The sequence below is a fragment of the Lissotriton helveticus genome, chromosome 7, assembly GCF_964261635.1.
Source record: "Lissotriton helveticus chromosome 7, aLisHel1.1, whole genome shotgun sequence".
Lineage (NCBI taxonomy): Eukaryota > Metazoa > Chordata > Amphibia > Caudata > Salamandridae > Lissotriton > Lissotriton helveticus.
In genome coordinates, this window is record NC_136068.1 from 814,124,737 (window position 1) to 814,145,193 (window position 20,457).

At 45.2% G+C, this 20,457-nt stretch overlaps 1 protein-coding gene across 2 annotated transcripts in view; it reads right to left on the reverse strand.

Moving 5' to 3' along the window:
- Positions 1–20,457, reverse strand: part of DDX46 (DEAD-box helicase 46) — a 1,223,843-nt gene that overhangs the window by 1,111,621 nt on the left and 91,765 nt on the right. Inside the window, exons 2-3 of one of the 2 annotated variants that reach the window (XM_078653270.1) lie at positions 15,040–15,228; positions 14,515–14,670 (exon numbers count right to left, since the gene is read on the reverse strand). In XM_078653270.1, the coding sequence (XP_078509396.1) occupies positions 14,515–14,670; positions 15,040–15,228 (345 nt within the window). The remainder of the gene's footprint in view (positions 1–14,514; positions 14,671–15,039; positions 15,229–20,457) is intronic. The other variant, XM_078653271.1, reaches the window with a different exon arrangement.

Genomic DNA, 20,457 nt, shown 5'->3' on the forward strand with positions numbered 1-20,457 from the left:
TATGGTGGCGGCGCTTTTCACAGAGTTCTCCGGACCCTGTGAGGTTAGTTTCCAGGCTTTTCGTCATCAGCGCGTTTCTCACCCGAGTACATTTTCACGCACTCCCGCAGTGTTCTCTCTGATATCTCATGCCGGGCTCTGTGTTTATGCTTTGCAGAATTTCCCATCAATCGAGTAACGTCATATATTTGGATTCCCCTGTCACACCTTCATTAGCTGGAGGATTTCATTTTCGTCACCTTTCAGGTAATACTATCCAGGCGCACTCTACTTATGTCGACCCTACACCATTCATAGAGCGTTCCACGCTCACGGCATTTTTCTGTCTTGGTTTCAGCAATGTTGCGCACTACACCACAAGGCTTTTCCATATGAAAGACTCGGGTACAGCTTTCTCAGTCAGTTGTTCACGCCTCTTTTTACCTCTTTTTTTTCCGTCCCTTTCCATCACATCTCCATTTCATTTTTATTTTTTTCAATTCCCTAGCATCATTACAGCGAGAATCATTTCTGCAACCCCAGAATTCGTACAGCTGCATTTTTTTCTCTGCACTTTTGCCCATTTAACTAGTGAGTTTTTTGCCACATACATTTCAGTATTCACAACTCAGTGGATTCTCTAGTCACGTTAGGTTGCTGGGCTGTTCTTCAGTCTTCATCACAATTCCGTGTTTTCTCTGTGTGGAGCAAGGTTTTATATTCAAGCACATGGTGGTGGTTTCTATACATTTAAAGGATTTCACCATTGACTGAGTAAACAACTACACTAGCTTTTTCTTTTTCCAATTGTTACTGGACCCTTGACATTGCATATGTGTGATTTTCAATAACATGGTTTTTTCAAGAGTATTTCAACATGGTTTACATTACTGTTTATTTGTGTTTTTTCAACAGTCCCCCTGAAGAAGGGATATACTCCCGAAATGCATTGGGCCTCAGGGCATAATTAAGTGTACAGTATATTATATTCATTGTATGCAGCAGAATCGTTTGTGCAACTTATTGTTACATTGATGAAATTTTATAATATGTGTATATTGTTTGTATGAATGTTAAATACAAACTGTGTCATTCACGTAACAGAATTTTGAGTTACTTTTTTGCATCTAGCTTTGCAGGGACTTTTTAGTCCAGGTATTAATTATTTGTTGACTTTTGATCTAATGTTCAGCCAAGATAATTGTTTATACTTTACTACAGCGGTGCACCTGGCATTCTAGTGGTTCTCCTCTAGCTTATTGTTTCATATTCCGGGTCGGCAACCCTCCAACCAGGGCAGCACGCAATCTTTGAGTACAATTGAGAAATCAGTTTTCTATCAGTCGTATCAGGGTGTGCACTAACCCTTTAATCAATATTAACCAATTCATAAAGAAACTTTCACCCCCACAAACACAAGCTACCCGTACTTTTCAACTGTTAATTTTATTTATTTATTTGTTGCCATTTATAAAGCGCGACAAATACCCGCAGGCGTCTCGGCGCTAAAATATTTGCGTAAATACTGCTCAGTGTAGCTTGCATCATCCGAGTACCTTTCCAGGGGAGCAACTATTGGTTAAACAACCAGGTTTTTAATTTCTTGCGGAACTGCAAGAGTGAAGGACTTAGTCTGATGTCCTGCTGCAAGGTGTTCCATAGTTTAGGTGCCGCTATCAGAAAGCGACGATCACCCCAGGACACTGTTTTGGACCGGGGGATCACTAGCTGGTTAAGGTTAGAGGACCGAAGCTGTCTAGGGGGGTGATATGGAACCAGCTGGTCCATTAGAAATTGGGGACCTTGATTGTTTAAGGATTTGTACACTATGCATAGCGATTTGAATTTGATCCTATTCTGGATCGTCAGCCAGTGTAGTCGTTTTATTGTTTCAGATATGGCCGCAAATTTCGGGATTCCTGAAAGTAGACGTGCTGCAGCGTTTTGTATCGACTGCAGCTTTCTTAAGACCCTGACCTGGGTATTTAGAAATAAGCCATTACAATAGTCAAGGGCTGAGAGAACCAAGGAGCTAACCAAAGTTTTAGTGGCAGCTGCCGGTAGAAACGGACTTATTTTTCTGATCATACGTAATTTATAGTGAGCTGTAGTTGCAACTTTGTTTGCATGATCCATAAAAGTAAGGCCCTCGTCAAAGGTGACTCCCAGGTTTCTGACCTTGGCTGCTGGAGTAGGTGGTGCTCCAAATGTGGATGGCCACCAAAATGAAGACCACGCTGGTAAAAGTGGACCGAAGATAACTACCTCGGTTTTTTCCGAGTTGAGTTTCAGGCAATTTGTTGCCATCCACTCTCCTATTTTCAGCAGTCCATTTTGGAAGCGTTGGGCCACCTCCCCTCCGTCACCTTTAATGGCCAGTACCAATTGCGTGTCGTCTGCGTACGAGGTTAGGCTCATCCCATAGGTTTTGATGACATTAGCAAGGTCCGACACATAGATATTGAATAGTGTCGGACTAAGGGAGGAGCCTTGAGGTACTCCACAAGGCAGAGACAACTGAGCAGATTGGTATGGTCCCAAGGTGACGGCCTGGGTTCTGTCTTTGAGAAACGAGGCAAGTAGATTTATTGCTGTTTGGCAAACGCCCATTTTGCCGACACGGTCGACCAGGATCTTATGGTCGACCGTGTCGAAAGCCGCAGACAGATCCAGCAATACCAAGACTGCCGTCCCACCCTGGTCTCGGATTGCTCTCACATCGTCAGCAGCTTTAATTAAGGCGGTTTCGGTCCCATGATATTTTCGGAATCCGAATTGTGTGTCATCCAGCAGTCTGTGTTTCTCGATGTACTCCGACAGTTGTGAGTTCATAGCCTTTTCGACCACTTTTGCTATAAAAGGGAGACTGGCTATAGGCCTATAGTTTTTTAGTTCAGTTTTATCAAGGCCTGGTTTCTTTAAAAGCGGTTTTAGTAATGTATTTTTTAAGGCTTTGGGATATATTCCTGAAGTCAAAATGGAGTTGCATACTTGAGTAATGATCGGTGTTGGACTTTGGCCCTTAGGGCAGGTTCAACCCTAGACTTTTTGCGTGAAATGGTGACCTGGTAATGGTGATTTTTGGGATTCTGCGCACTTTCACTGTGTCCCAGTGGAAAGTGCGTGCGCACTCTGAGTGCATGTGCTGAGCTAGGCCTGCCCGCCCATAGGAATGCATGGGGAATGTATGTGTCCCTGGTAGTTCCTGATGCGTGGGGTGTACAGGCTTGAGTCTGGTATGTGTGAACTCGTGAGAGTGAATGCTGCGAGATGGTGTATGCAGCATGTATGTGTCTAGAAGGGAAGTGCTACTTCTAGACATGGCTGTACGTGTGCTGTGAGGGTGCTGGCGTGTGATTGGCTGGAGCTGGCTGGCATGCCAGGCTCCAGGAAGTCTGGATGGGTCTGCCCGGTGGTGAGTGGGAGTTTAGCATGAGTGATGTGTGGGAGGAGTGTACCTGTGTCCTGGATGGGCTGGGTTTTCCCCACACAATGCTGGCTCCGCCCCCCTGTGGTGTGTCTAATGACCCAAGCCCTGCCAGTGAATAGAGAGGGTGGTTGAGGTAAACAGAGTACTCAAGAACCAGCTGCGACTGGTTCCACCCCCACTCTGCACCCTTGAACAAAGGAATGCACTGTATAAAAATGGGGCTGTGTCCCCACTGAAGTTGTTCTCTTCCAGGATCCTGAGGGGGCTGTTGCTGCTGCTGGGCCAGAGGACCGCCACTTGGGGTGTCTCCCTGCCTGGAGACCCAGTGTGCTGGCTCCGGGCCCAGCCTTGCCCCCTGCCTGCCCAAGGACTGCTGGGACTCTGCCCTGCTTACTGAGGGCACCTGGGAGCGCTTTATTTTACTTATAGCGCTTAAGAGCGCTTTATTTGGCTTGTAGCGCTTGGGAGCGCTGTGCCTTCACCCTAGCGCTGAGAGCGCTTTACTTTTCCTTTTTGCGGCTGCCCACGCCGATTTTAAAGTCCCCTGGCAGGTGCCCACCCTGCCAAGGATCTTGCGCTGTACTCTGCCACTAGCGCTGTGGGAGCGCTTCATTTATCCCTAAGGCCGGTGCCCACCCGGCATTATCGCTGAGGTTGTCCCCGTGGCCGCCCGGCCGCGACCAGGAAGTCAGGCAGGCCGGGAGGCGGTACTGCGGGACACTCGTCATTCCCCGGGCCGCGCTCTGATTGGCTGCCGGCCCGGGACAGGAAGGAGGAAGCCAGAAGCTGCCGGGAGCCGACCCCGGGATCCAGTGAGCAGGAGAGAGAAGCCGGCGTCTTTCCTTGTCCCCCCCAGGCTCCCAAAGCGAGGGAGAGCCCAGGGGAGAAGTCTGCAGAGAGCCCCGAGGAGCGGGAGCTCTCGTGAAAAAGACCGCCGCCTCGAGACCGGTGAGTGTGCCTCGGGGGATACGAGACTCACGCGAGATGCGTGAGATTTGGTAGGGGCGGTCGATTTCTCCCTGCAGAAGCGCACAGAAGCGCTACGAAGCGTCCAGGGGGCATTTTTGTGTTGAGCCCGAGAGGCTCAGGGGGCATCTTGCTTATGCAGAGCCAGGAGAGGCTCCAGGTGCCCCACTTGTGCTTCGAGTCCCCAGGAGGGGGACTCCAACGGCGGCCATTGTTGCTTCAGAGCCCAGAGGGGTTGCATTGATTTACTTGGAGCCCTGAGAGGCTCCCACATTGGCCCCATTGTTGTTTTAGAGCCCTGAGAGGCTCTCCCTTGTTGCCCACATTGTTCTGGCCAGAGCCTGCGAGGCTCCCGCAGTGGCCCAACAGTGATTCAGCTGCCCAGCACTTCGTGGGCAGCTGCCACGTTTAGGACCCTGACACTTTGGACACAGGGCGTCCTAGCCCCAACAAGGCCAGAGGGCCTAGGGACAGTCACAGGTGGTGACTTACGTGAGTTTGGCGCAATTGTACTTTCTATGCACCTCTGAATGTATTGTTTATGCGTCATGTGCCTTTACACCTCTGAATGAATGTCATGCATTGCATCATGTGTATGTTCTTACACCCCTACAGGTATTGTGATACATAGGTGGTTGTTTTCTCCCTAGTACAGGTGGTGCTAGTGAGGTCCTGTTACCAGTGATTACTGGTTGTGTGCTATTTTGTGCTATATTCTATGTACTAAGTGCTCTTTCTGAAAGTGCTACTTCTGATACCTGACAGTGGTCCAGGTGGCCCTGTCTTGTAAATATCCCCTTGTAAATTCTGCCCGTGCCTCTGGCACATTGTAAAGTGTGTGTTTTATCTAATGTGTTTTGGTGTAATACAAAGGCTATTTTTATATAACCTTGTGTGGAGTTTCCTTTGTGGTGGGCCTTTGGTTGTTGTTGCTGGGGTGCGTGCGCAAATACTTAACTTACATCGCCTCCAAGTTTAGCCTTGCTGCTCGCGCCACGTTACCTAGAGGGTGAGTAGGGGTTATCTTGGCGTGTAACTCCCTTGCCCTGACTTGGGGGTGGTGGTCTCTGACTGACTTTGGCGAAAGCCCTGGCCAGCCGGGGATCCCATTTCCAACAATCGGTATTATGGCGTCCATCACAGGAGGGAGGACGAAAAAAGGGCAGGGATCCAGTGCCGATCCTGTTTTAATTGTGGTGACAATAGCTCTTGCCTGGTCATAGGTTAAGGGATTAAAACTAGCAAAGATGGCTGGATGTGTGTTGGGAGGAGTAGGGTTAGTTATAGTGGAGTTGGAGGCAAAAGCTTGATAAATATCATCTACTTTGGAAAAGAAGAAGCTGGCGAGCTTGTCGCACATTGCTTGTGATGGGGATGGGGTGAGGTCGGGAACGTTACCTGACAATGTTTTAGTTATTTCGTATAATTGTTTGCTGGAGTGCTTAGCTTGCTCAATTTGATCGGAGTAAAAAGACTTTTTGGCTTTTACTATCATCGCTTTATAGACCGCAAGTGATTCTTTATAGCGCGTTCTGCTTGCTAGGTCATACGTTTTCCTCCACTGCCTTTCGCAGTTCCTGTTATGTTGTTTTTGCGTTTTTAATTCATCCGTGTACCACGGGGCTGTTGGACTGGATCTGTTCCTGGATATAGATTTAATAGGAACCAAGAGATTAGTAGCATGGCCTAGCCAGTCCTGGAATTGTAGTGTTGCCGTGTCTGGTTCGGAAAAAATCAGCGGTCGCGTACTGTCTAACTGGTTTTTAAGATCTAGCTGATTTATGTTCTTCCAGGCTTTAAAAGAATTAGGAGCGTGAGGGGTGACTTTCTTGTGCTCAGGGGCTGTAATTGTCATAGTGCTGAAAACGGCATAATGATCGGTCCATGGGTAATGGGTTGTTCTCCAGATTGGATTATATCTTCATTCCTAGAGAACATATTCATGAAGTGGTCCCGACAGAGATTCTACCTAGGGGTCCGTCAGATCACTCCCCGGTCCAACTTTAGTTCCGGATAGGCCCAGAGCGATCCCAGTTTCATAAGCACCTGTTTCCATGGCATTTGCACAACCCGGTCTATAAAACAAACCTTCACAAAGCCAGGCTAGAATATTTCATTAAATGAAGAATTGGAAACCCACCATCCGGGAGTTCGACATTAGTCAAAGCATGGCTGTTAAACATCGGAAAACTTTACCCTAATACAACTCGAAGCTCAGATCCTAAAATCTAAGCAGGGAGCAAAAGAGCCAAACGGCAATAACGCTCGCAGACTATTGGTAACTTTGCAGAGAAGATATCAAAGCATCCTACTTGACGAGGCTAAATATACCTGGCAGGGTATACAAAGTAGAATAGATCAATCGGGGCACAAATCCGGGAAACCTCTACACAGGCTGTGTCAGTACACTTTCACACCGAAAGAGCTTTACCTGTTATTAAATCACCCTCAGATGAGTTGATCACCAACCCCACATTAGTTGCTAAGACCTTTGCTGAATTTTACCATTCACTCTACACTAAACACAAGGTCCTATTAGAGTGCCAGATAGAGGACGTCTTCCAGGATATCTCACCTAAGGCATTGTCTGATGATGTGCAAAGCTCCCTGTTGGACTTGGCCCTTCTGGCAGGTTCACCCCTAAACTTTTTGCTTTTAATGGTGACCTAGTGATGGTGATTTTTGGTTTCTGCGCACTTTCACTGTGTCCCAGTGGAAAGTGCGTGCGCACTCTGAGTGCATGTGGTGAGGTAGGCCTGCCCTCCCATAGGAATGCATGGGGAATGTATGTTTCCCTGGTAGTTCCTGATGCGTGAGGTGTGCAGGCTTGAGTCTGGTATGTGCGGACTCGTGTGATTGAATGCTGCGCAATGATGTATGCGGCGTGTATGTGTCTAGTGTGGAAGTGCCACTTCTAGACATGGCTGTGCGTGTGCTGTAAAGGTGCTGGCGTGTGATTAGCTGGAGCTGGCTGGGGTGCCAGACTCCATGAGTCATGATGGGTCTTTCCGGTGGTGAGTGTGGAGATTAGCATGCTGATGGCTGGGGAGGAGTGCACCTGGGTCCTGAATAGGGCTGGGCTTTCCCCACACAATGCTGGCTCCGCCGCCTGTGGTGCGTCTAATGTCCCTAACCCTGCCAGTGAATAGAGTGAGGGGCTGAGCACATCAAGAGCGCTCCAGAACCAGCTGCGACTGGTTTCTCCCCCATCCTGCACCTACAGACAAAGGGTTTAACTGTATAAAAAGGGGCTGTGTCCCCAGAAATGTGGTTCTCTTCCAGGATCCTATCTGAGGGGGCTGCTGCTGGGCGCCAGGAGGACCGCCACTTGGACTAACTCCCTGCCTGGAGGCGCAGTGAGCTGGCTGTGGGCCCAGCCTTGCCCCGCTGCCTCCTGAAGGACTTGTTGCTGGACTCTGGGGCATCCTTGCGCTGGGGAGCGCTTTGCCCTTGCTCCTAAATCCCTAAGTGCTTGGGAGCGCTTTACTGGCTCAGCCGGTGCCCACCCGGCGATTGCCCCGTTTATTTGCCGATTTTTCACCCCTGGCAGGTGCCCACCCCGCCAGGGACCTGGTGCCGTTATTTTGGCCCCAAGCGAGTGCCCACCTCGCTTCATGATTTAATTCCCGAGGGAGACCACCCCTCGAAAATCACTGCCGCAGCCCAGGAGTATTGAAACCATTGCCGGGCCGCTGCCTAGTGCGACCCGGAAGTGCCGCCTCCACACCCCAGGCCGCGCTGCTATTGGCTTCCCTGAGCAGCGCGACCCGGAAGTGCCCGCAGCCCGCCTGGTTTTAGGTGGGGCCTCGCGGACAGAAGGAGAAGAGCCCGCGAGACCAGGAAGAGGTGCTGCCACGAGGACAGGAGTGGCGCCGGAACCCGGGGCCTCCGAGAGCTAGGGAGAGCCCCGGGTGCGACCAAGAAGGACGTCTGGCCAGCCGGAGGGGGGAGAGAGCGCTTCCCCTACCGACCCAGGACCGGGAGCAGAGGAGAGTGCCCACGTCCAGAGTCGGCTGCAGGCAGGCCCCCGACATCGACCGGAGGAGGCACCAGACCGGTGAGTGGGGCCCCGGTGTATTGCTTGGCCCATTTGTTTATTTCGAGTCCCCCGAGCGGGGCTCCCACATTACGGCCGCATTCTTTCTGAGAGCCTGCGAGGCTCGGTGGCATTTTGGTGTTTCGTGTCCCCCGTGGAGGGACTCCAATGTGTGGCGCATATTTGTTTTAGAGCCTAAAAGGCTCTGGGGGCATCTTGTTTATTTCGAGTCCCCAGAGGGGGGACTCCAACGTTGGGGCCACATTTACTCAGAGCCACGAGGCTCACGGGGCCATTTTGTATTCAGAGCCTGAGAGGCTCAGGGGGCATTGTATTTGTTGGCCCCATTGTCTGCCCAGCACTTAGTGGGCAGCTGCCACGTTTAGGCCCCCCCAGACATTGGGACACAGGGCGTCCTAGCCCCAACAAGGCCAGTTGGCCTACGGACAGTCACAGGTGGTGACTTATGTGAGTTTGGCGCAATTGTGTTTTCCTGCACCTCTGAATGTGTTTTTGATGCATCATGTGCCTTGTTCCTACACTTCTGAATGTGTTGTTTATGTATTAAGTGTTTTCCTTCCCTACACCTCTGAATGTTTATGCATCATGTTTAATGTTCCTATGCTTATACCCCTAAATGTATGGTGATACTTAGGTGGTTGTTTTTCTCCTAGTACAGGTGTTGCTAGTGAGGTCCTAGTTCCCTGCGTAACATTTTCCTAAGGTGGTTAGGGTTGCGTAGGTGGTACTTACCTGGTACCAGTAGTTACTGGTTGTGTGCTAAAGTGATTATTATTCTATGATCTACAACGTGCTATTTCTAACAGTATTTCTAGTTTGAAAAGTGCTGATTCCTGACAGTGGTCCATGTGGCCCTGTCTTGTACATATCCCCTGTAAATTCTGCCTGTGCCTGTTGGCACATTGTAAAGTGTGTGTTTTTATCTAATGGGTTTTGGCGTAATACAAAGGCTATTTTTATACATAACCTTGTGTGGAGTTTCCTTTGTGGTGGGCCTTGGGTGTTGTTGCTGGGGGTGCGCGCGCAAACACTTAACTCACATTGCCTCAGAGTTTAGCCTTACTGCTCGTGCTACGTTACCAAGGGGGTGAGCAGAGGTTATCTTGGCGTGTAACTCCCTTGCCCTAACATGGAAGTGGTGGTCTCTGACTGACTTTGGCGCAAGCCCTGGCCAGCCAGGGATCCCATTTCTAACACTCCCTCAAGGACCCTATCTCAATTGAGAAATTAACCTTCGCAGTCTCTGAGATTCCATCAGGTAAATCACAAGGACCCAACAGATTCCCTAGTGAGTTTTTAAAATCATTTGCAACCATAGTGGGGCCGTGCTACCTTGAGACCATTGACAAAGCCCTTCAGAATAAACTCCTGCCATTAGACTGGAGGCATGCTGAAATTGTTGTTTTCCTTAAACCGGAGTGTCCCCCGGATCTTTGTACGTCCTACCGGCAAATATCTCTCCTAAATATTGAAGCCAAGCTACTAGCCAATGTGCTGGCAAACAAACTGATCCCACATCTTAAAGACTTAATCCATCCAGACCAGGCCGGCTTCATGACACAAAGAGCTACCCTCCACAACATACGTAGATTACACAACCCAATAGCTACCATTGATCTTTTGGACAGACCCGCTCGCTGCCTTACTATTGATTGACATGGACATGGTCTTTGAATCAGTCAGTTGGACATATATGTTTATACCACTGAGGTACCTAAATATGGGCCCGTTTCATTGCACTAATCAGATTATTATACACAAACCTTACGGCCCCCGCTCGGGTGGCAGGAGTTACATCAGCTCAGTTCCCAATCCGACGGGACACCCGTCAGGAATGCCCTTTCTCCCCCCTGCTTTTTGCCCAGGCTATTGAGCCGCTCGCAGCCTGGGTAAGACGTGATGCACTCTACTGCGGTTTCAAATGGACCTCTGAAACCACTGATTGTATAGCATTATCATTATAGCAGATGATATCCTATTCTTCTTGACCAACTCCCACCAGACAGGTCCCTGTATACTTTAAGTCATGCACATCTTTGGCGAAACATCTGGCCTTTATATGAATGTCTCTAAATCACAAATATGGCCAATCGGGTCGCTTGGGAAAAGTCGGTTGGCAGAGGGGCTGACATCAGTAACACACGGCTTCACCTACCTGGGCGTTTTTGTATCAGATAGCAAAACAATCTCCTGGGGGAAAAAACCTAGAAGTCACCACAGCCAAAGTTAAAGCAGAGATTAAGACATGGTCCTCACTACCGCTATCACTGTATGGAAGATCAGCCATCTTTAAGATGGTCTTTTGACCAAATGTATTGTACCAGCTACAATATCACCCCTACCGGATTCCTATGACGTGGTTCCGTCAATTTTATGCAGCATTGGGACAATTCGTGTGGGGAGTAGCACATCTAGGGTTGCCCTATGAACGTGTACACAATCCACATTGTGGAGGTATAGCTACCACGGATATGCATTCTGATTATGTGGCTACACAGCTACAGATCCTGAACGAATGATGGTATGGGCCCAGAGATGAACCCGCATATACGGTTGAACGGTGGATCATGGGAGAACCTTCCTTATATTCACTTCTATGTAGCAGGTCTGACACTAAAGGCCTCCCCGCTGCAACACGAGTTGTGATTAAGATTTGGTGACAAACCCTCTGCCGAATCAGTTGGTGGGGATGCCAAACACGCAAGACCCCGCTATGGCGAAATCGACTAATCTGCAGGTATCAGACCTTCAGGGGTTTGGCGGCTGGCATAGTATTGGAAATTCAACTATAGGAGAAGTTATGAAGGGACCAGTCCTAAAATCCTTACAAGACCTTCAAAAAGAATTCTCCTTGCCCCATTCCCAATTTTATAAATTTCTACAACTACTGCATGCTCTACACCCCTATATCGAGGACTTCACTGCTTTTCCAGAATTTAGCTCATTAGAAGGCAAACTCCTGATGGGGATCTAGGGGACCATAACATTTCCAAAGTGTATCAGACTCTAGGGACAAATAGCCCGACGACCCTGGCTACCTTACGCGCTACATGGGATGCGGACGTAGGACCGATCGACGACTATGACTGGTCAGAGGCACCCCAACTATCATGGGAAGCCGCAATATCTACCGCCTCCGCTTTATCCAATTTAATTATCTACACAGGGTATACTATACTCTACATCCACTGTGGATGGCTTGGCTGATAACCTCCCCGCAGTGTCTTCGGTGTTCATCGGATGAAGGCACCTTCCAACATATAACCAGGTCTTGTACCGCCCTGGATAGATTCTGGCGGGGGGGGCTTAATAGCCTCTCTGTGGAACTACCATGGGACGTTCACAGATCTCCCAAACTCATACTCTTACAGTGCACAGAAGGAATTGGAGGCAATCATTACAAAAGACACATTTTATTCTTACGCCTCACACCCGCAAAACGAGACATAGCCAGACATTGGAAAGCCGACACGCCACCTTGCGTATCGATATGAACGAAGGGCATGGATTACATTCTGGAACTAGACCGACAAGTAATCACGGCCCGAGAATGACCACAGAAACATGCCAAAAACATGGAAGAGGTGGGCCACGTACAGGAACATTCCCTTGGAGACACACAATAAAGCGGATGGTAAGCAGAAAACTAGATTATAGCACTCCAGTAGGAATGGTGAGTTATTAACAATACTATACTACCTGTATTAGAGACACAAATAACCAAGACAATCACTCATAAGATATGGCGCATTGTTAGGTCTTGTTGGACACAAGTTCTTGCTTTATGTTTGTAATGCAAATATTTACAAAGTGGTGGGGACTAAGATTCCTAATCATATCCTTTTGATGTTATATATGACTCGCATTGCTCCAATATACTGTTTCGTTCAGGATAAAACCAATAACATTTGTTTAAAAAAAAAAAACTGTTGGGCGTAAGTTCCAATAATTGAATCCGATAAGTCTAAATGAATGGAACCTTGAGTGGGTGCAAGGGTGTTTAGACAGACAAGACTTAGGTTTGCCAAGCAAAGGTTACAGGTACGTTTGTACGCATGCACAATATAATTGGGAAAAACGAACCACAGTTTGACTAGAGCTCAATTTTTGGCAGACGAGTGACCTAGTGACAATTCTTAATTTGCTAGACATTTTAACAAATAGAAGTAAATCTATGTAATATTATCAAACACTGTTTCTCTGTAATGTTCCCCTTTTGTGGAAGCACCCTCAACTTGCACCCTTGAACTTCTTTAATCTAACCCACCAGTATCCATGATCTAGCTTCATGGGAAGTCAAGACGAACTATTACATTCACAGAGTTTCAAGTGTTGAAGTCTTCCTTGCTGTTTATTAGACAAGGTCATGCACAATAATGAAAATACACATGCCTGAAATTAGATACCTGTCTGTGTCACAGCTGACATTGGAAAATACTTGTTAAAAGGTTTACAATTCTTCAATGGTCTCTCTTCCACTGTCGAGCATGTCTCAAAATAGTTTCACTCTTACTTGTAATGCAGACTTTGAAGCCTAGGACTTAAATACACAGCCCACGCCCACTTTATTCATTACTGTTAGTGTATACTTTTGCAGAAAGTCCAAAGCTTTCTAAACATCTATTGAAAGCACTATTGCATTGTTGTGGTACTCCCAGGGTACCTCAATGATTTGGCTCAATCTTCTAATGCGCAATACAGGGGTTCGCTTTGTTCAGGGTGTATGAACACCTGATTAATGATAGAACCATGATCATAAGAATCTTAATAAGCACTATGCAATCCATGCTGAGCATCAAAAGGGGTCTATAGGATGTCATTTTTTCCAAGACTCTGCCTTGACTTAGATGCTAGTGGGAGGCTTAGCTGCCCTCTTGCTCTATTAAACAGTTTCATCATAAGGAGCACCAGCTTACTTTACAAGCCAAATAAAATTCAGCCGCATGTTAGGCATAGCATTTTGGCCCGTCATATTTTTTTTTAATCACTGCTATTTCTGTTTTGTCCCTGCCCATAGTTTTGTTCTCTTCTGGGCTAATCATTCTGAGATCTGCTTTCTGTAGGCAAGTATGTATAAGTGCTTATCTGCATCCTTCCATGTGGAATTTAATGTTTGGCATCAATACCTTTTCATGCACATTTTTATTCAACTACCTATAACTTGGCTTTTAATCAATCCAACTACGAGTCCTCAGAGAGGCCATAACACTGTTGCTAGACTTCTTACATGGCTTGGACATACAGAATATATTCTGTAGCCATGGCATTGTTACAATGGTGCCTAGTAACTAGAGTGTCCAATTCAAGGCACTTCACAAGGTCTGCAAATGTCTACTCTACACTAGCCTGCAATACGTATCCTTCAAATTCAAGCATCTCTAACCAATCCAAATCCCTTGATCAAATAACAACCTAATCTCCAAAACCAAGGTCTGATGAATTGACAAGAATAATAAAAAAACATTTGCCGTGCTCTGAGCCAAAGGGTGATAATTACTTCCTATCAGACCATGCTCAAGCCTCGAAATCGAGGCTTTAAGTTTGGCTCTGAAATAAGCCACATTGAACTGCACCAATGACCTATCATCATTTTATGTTATGCCACCTGCACACCTAATTTAATGCTAATCTCATCACATGCAGTGCACTAGAAAAACAAAAATAAAATCCTCCTAATTCAAGTATTTTACAGCAGTGGGTCGCTTACATAAAGCACTATACAACAGACAAAACAGAAAGCACTGAACATTATTGTAGAAGTCAAAACTTTTTCTTTCATGACACCCACTTCATTTATCACCAGGGTTCAAGTATTAACTCACTATGATGAGGACCTTTAGACATTTGTGTTCACAGCTATCTGCAATTGTAATTAAAAAAGTATTATTCCTATAAGCGACTCCTCCAGACTGGATCAATTTTCAGGAGAAGTAAAACAGTCACTGCTGCTGTACAACAATATGACTATCTAGTAGACAGACTCTATAAACTGTATCAGGTATATCAATCAACGTATGCAAGTTAGCCATGTGTTTTTGAAAGCACAAAATGAAAAACTTGGTTAGAATGGGAAAATGTGTACCGTCTGTCTGTTTTCTTGTTTTTGCCAGGGCTAGCAGATCGTCTCCCACGGTTTCGACTTGTAGATCGTCTTCGGTCTCGACTTCGTGATCTTCTCCTTTCTCTGCTCCGTTCCCTCTCTCTGCTTCGGTCTCTTTCACGGCTTCTTGACCTCCTACTGCAAAGAAAAAATATTATTTCAGAATGCCAAGAACAGGACTATGACCAATCAAAGTTAAAACAGTACAATTTCAGCAAAACCTATTAGAATTATGATAAGTATTAGAACAATTGGTCAACTAAAGCCTATACACTAGGTGATGTCATTAAAGTCTGTTATAAATTCTACAAAGCAGGTCATTAAGCAGCTGACACCAATTACATTCTACTAAGTCTACCAAAACCTTTACGAGTGCATCACATGAGCTTAAATACAATCAAAATTATCCCAACGTCAGAGGATTTTTGTTGTTGTCTTCAATATTGTTGTGTACAACATGCATCAAAACATCTTAAAAGACAATGCATTAGGTGTAAGAAATCATACTTCAGGCGCTTCCTGTCCCTCGAATGAGATCTCCTCTTCTCTCTACTGCGAGACCTCTCCCTCCTGCGTTCCCTCTCTCTGCTTCTGGAACGGCGCTCATCTGTTCGCTTTACTCTTTTATCTGCAGGAGAGCGACTTTTCGATCGGCTACCTGAACGCCCTCGTGAAGATGAACGCTTCCGATAATGCCTGTATTAATTTAAGAAGAAGTGGTTTTGATGATGATATGCAATCAGGTTTCAAAAAACGTTTCCAACACAAGGGCTGATTTTAAATAAAGTGCAGTAAAAGATCTCATAAATGCATGAATTCTGCTGGTAGAACTTGAAAGCCAAGACAAATCTACCTTTACATAAATTAAAGCTTCTAGATTGCTTGTATTTCTTTATTTTTTATTTACACAAACCTAAAATACCAGCTCCTAAAAAATAAACCAGTACAGGCTTACTTGTAAATAGTCCTTTGCCCAACTTCTTAAAAATAAACCAGTACAGGATTACTTGTAAATAGTAATTTGCATCAGATCAATTAAATAAAACCAACTTTACATGGTTTCTGTCACTTCTATAAGTGCTGGTTAACATTTGATTTATCTCTTTATCTTCCTACTAATCCATACACTCACATTATATTAGTACATGTGTTACTGTTTCTAGTCTTGTACTAATGACTTAACACTGTTTCTTTCCTTAGCTCAGACCTTTCTCCTGCCCCATCTACAACTGGCAGTTCTATTACTTGAAGCAAGAGATGTACCTGTGTCCCAATTAAATCAAGATTAAACAAGTATTAGACAGATGTTTGCACACCAAATATGTACAGCATAAATGTCCTTCACTATTGATTCCAATCACAAAACAGATTCTTTGGATTTGTCAAATTTAAAATTTTCATAAAAGAAACTTCCAGCCAACATGTTTAGTCATTTGGGTAGTATAAACCCACGACTTCAAATGATGAGACATTTTGGCTGGAACTTTCCTCCCATAGTTCATAAGAAAAAACTTGGTGTTCTAAATAGGTTTGGCTAATTATTTCTAGACAGGTACAAATGGGTCAGCAACTGGAGCTTGTATATTGAGCTAGATGTCATGTGACATGTGACATGTGAGCCCTTGGAGGAGGTTTATCCCGACCAGGCATTTCACCTGCTGACCTATTTACACCTTGCCTACATAAATTATCAAGATTGGTCTTTCATTGCACTCTGCGACCAAATCAGAAAAGGTGGGACGAATTATATGGCACCCACCGCTCGGCCAGACAGGAGTCAGCAAGGCACATACCAAGCTTTGCATTTGCCTCCACACCAGGTGCCTTGCTAGCCAATCTTCTGACATTCAAGGACTCAAGTGTGAAGATAAACTTTCTTTGTAAAGGACATTTTAACACCAATGATGGGAAGCTCATCCATAGGGCAAATGCGAATCTCAAACAGCTCATTTTATCTACACATCGTCCTGAACCAAAAAGGGTAAAAAAGGATTATCTGTTAGAAATGGTATGTAAGAGCACTGAAATAGTTATTTATCTTATTAAGTCTGAAGACACTTCTTTCAATATCAAGTGGTAGGATTAAAAAAAATTATGGTAAAACGTCGGCACAAGCAGTTCAGTTCAACATAGTGAGACTGTAAGAACAGGAGAGGCTGCAGGCAGAAGATAAAACTAAGTCAAAATCAGAAAAGTGTATTACGTGATGATCTCTTTAGTTACTCTAGTCTCCCTTGCCAATAAAAGCAGCAATTCCTTATTTAATTGTCTCTTTAGATTTTTTTTTTTTAAACAGCAAGGAGTCTGTGGTGACTTTTTAGACCCATTTATGATTGATGCTACTTTGTCCGTACTCCCTAAATGCTGGAAGATTAGGGCACCCATGGAAGCTTGGGTGAATTGATTATGCTTTGACAACTGCCACAAACTTGCACTGGTGGATCAGATTTGCGTACATTTTTTTTTTTTTAATATGTGACAACTTCTGCACCCCTCAGAGACTTCAGAAGTTTAATTCAGTCATTAATGACAAGCATAGCTTTCATTTAGTTAACAAAAGGGGGGATGGGTGCCATTATTCTCTGGTACGGTCTCTTGCTGGAAGAATATTTAGTGGTTCTCTATCACGATGCTGTTGGAAAGCGGTTAGACTGGTTTAAATTAAACCGTGCGATATTCACCGGAAGACGCTGAGGGCTTTAATTGAACTTTCAGGACGTCGAGGATTTATTTTGATGTAAGTGGTGGTGCCAGACGTATTTCAAGAAGGTCTGGGGGTTCAGAAACTATATAGTGCACCACAACCCATCCAGTGGAATTTATATTCGTAGAGTGAGGACAGCGTTTAGCTATGGGGCCACTCCCCAGAGACAAAGTCCATTGGAGACTTAACCCATGTCCAGATGAGGCCCAGAAGGAATAGGGGCTTAAACGAGTCTACAGTTCATCTTTTGGAGGAATCCACGCAAAATCAAGAATAATAATTGTATTTAAGTGGAGATATACATGAATAAAACATTTTAGGGGGTGTAGGGGATACCCCATGTGTATACAGGATTACCTCGCAGTGTATTGCTATTAATGAGGGTACGAAAACTGACATTCATTAAGTAATTGGAGTCTAGGCGACAACACACACATGATGATTTGTTTTATGAACAGTTGATATGCACTCTAAATGTCTAATAGACTGAGTATATGTATGTATTTGTGTAAATGTTTTTACTTTTTGTCTATTTTTAATTTTGCTACAATACAATGAAGAATTGCTCCAACAAGGAAGTCTGAGTGATATGTGGTTTTTGATGCACTTGAAATTGGGGCAGGACAATGTACTTTGAATAGGGTAATTAGTTGAACGCTATAGGCAATATTGAGATATCCATTCCTCAACGTCACCACTTTGTATAGTGTGATGTTCTTAGCCCAAGTAGTGGAGGGTGAATTGGGCAAACCTCTATGATTCTGTAATTTTGGAAGAATATTGGCAGGCATGTTTTCTTTAGTGACCTAAGTTAAGCAGTAATGGTTTAGAATTATCCGAAATAATGGTTCTAAAGGGTTTGATTCGGAATCCGAATGTTCACTCAGAAAACACGCAATTTCATGTTGATCATCAGACTGGTTGCCCATTCATTAAATAGGTCATATCAACCAACATTTCTACAATGCTATTATGACGTACGGTTCTCACTGAGAGCCGCTAGACTGAATACTTAATGCTACATCTGGTTATTCACAGCTATGTTGTAGGAACAGTAGGAAACAAACATTGTTGCCCACTGTTGTTACATCATAAAGGAATTGAAATCTGCTCAGCCAGGCCTCTACGATGGAAGGCACGGGCAACAATTTTAAAAAGGAGTGGGATTAATACAGAGTGTGGTTGGTGGATTTGATGGCTGAAAGCTGGTCATTTTTTATAACTTTTTTTTCACATTGGGGACAGGTAAGAGAAGCTATGTTATGTACGGGTCGCCATTACTCCTCTGCCCTAGCTCTAGCAGTTGAAAACAGGTGCAGATGATTTTGAGGTGCATGTGTAAGAAGCTAGCTCTTTATATAGTACACCAAAAAGGGGTATACTGTGCAATGAGTCCAGGTATTCCCTTATAAGTAGACAGGGGCTTGCTCTAGCAATCCCAAGATGCTCTGTTAGGGGGTAGTGTGGTCGAGCAGCCTTAGGCTTATTAGAGAAGAGTGTTAGATATCTGCAATACACACACAGTCAATAAATGATGCACAACTCAATAAGAAGATCCACACTTATATATAAAAATAACATCTTTATATAAATTTAGGAACCAAGAACATCAAAATCAGGTAAGTTTCGAGTTAAGAATTTTTACAGTTTTTAAAAATGGACACTGCAATTTCTGAAGTGGTATGGTTATCCTATGGAGGAAAGACACACTGCATACAGGTTGTTGTGTGGTTCCTATAAATCTATATAGGATCTGCACATGTAGACAATATAACCTGTGGGTTTGGTATCCAGACTGATTCCAGACACCCCCAACAGGTATGTTCTCTAAATGCCCAGATCTGGGCGGGGGGAGGACTTTCAAACAACTACCATACGGGATTTTCTCAAACGTACACTACCGATTTTGTGTGTTTGCAAATTAACAAAAACAGAGTTAATCATAAAGGCCCAGATCCTATATAGATTGGGCACCATGTTGTGTAGTTCCTATAAATCTATATAGGATCTGCACGTTTAACTACATAACCTGTGGGATTGGTGTCCAGACTGATTCCAGACACCCGCACCGGGTATGTTCGCCTGTATACCATCTAGCTCGCAATGCCACTGTAAACTCTTCTTAACAAGGAGACTTCACTGTGACTTATTGAACCAATGTCCATGACTTAAGGTAAGTATGGGGCAAGGTCAAAGGCAGCACACCGGTCAGAGACCAGTCAAGCTGAGCCAACAGGGGAGCTCAGGTCTTGCGATGCTTGGGGCTGTGGGGACACCTTTGGTGCGCTTCTCCATTGGCCAGAGGTGAAGGTTGCAGAGGTGCTTTGACTCATCAGGTTTTCGTCATGGAAGACATTTGCAGTCGGGCTGCACACAGAGGCTGCAGGTGGCGTTGAGGAGTCCCCTCCTGGCAAACCCAACGTGGGCGTCTAATCTGGAGGGCTGGGGGACCACGCTGGCCCGTTGGCCCACTTCAACTCGGGCTTGGGGCAACAGATGCAGTGGTACTGGCAGGTGTCTGGTTAACGCAGTCCTAGAGTCCTCACAATTATTTCTTTGGTACCTGCAGGGTGCAAAGGAACAGCTCAGTTGCTCCACTGGAGTTCATGGGTCTTTGTAGAAGTGCTTGCAGTCCTCCTAGGCTCTTGGAGGCACAGCAGCTTGCAGGGAGAGCCGACTTTGGCGCAATTGTCGGGAACAGGCAGGCAGGCTGATAGGGTTGGCGCCAAGCCAGTTGCTTCTTCCTCAGTTCTTGCTTTTCACAGCTCTTCAGACCTTCTTCTTTTAGGTTGGTAGGATCTGATTTCCTGGTGGCCTAAACACTAGATTTAGGAGTGTTGGGAGAATCTAGGGTAGTAGTCAATGAGCTCCTGACCCCGGGGTCATTCGCTAAAATATTCTGTATTCAGCTAATAAAAGCCATAAAAGCACAAAATAAAAAACACCAAAAACAAATTATTGGAGCAAGACAACACAATATACAGTTTGCAGATATAGATTTCCCTAAAACCATCTTAAAATAGAGGGTAAAATAGATATATAACTTGTTATTAGAAAACACAGTCTATAATAATTCATCTTATAGTACTAGTCAGTGGAAAAGAATTCTGGTGCATTTCATCAGGGAAAATACAAATTCAAATAGACAGGGGTCACTACTCCCCCCTTCCTAAGTTTGTACTAACCAGAGCCGAACATGCCCCTCCGACTACTAATTTTCC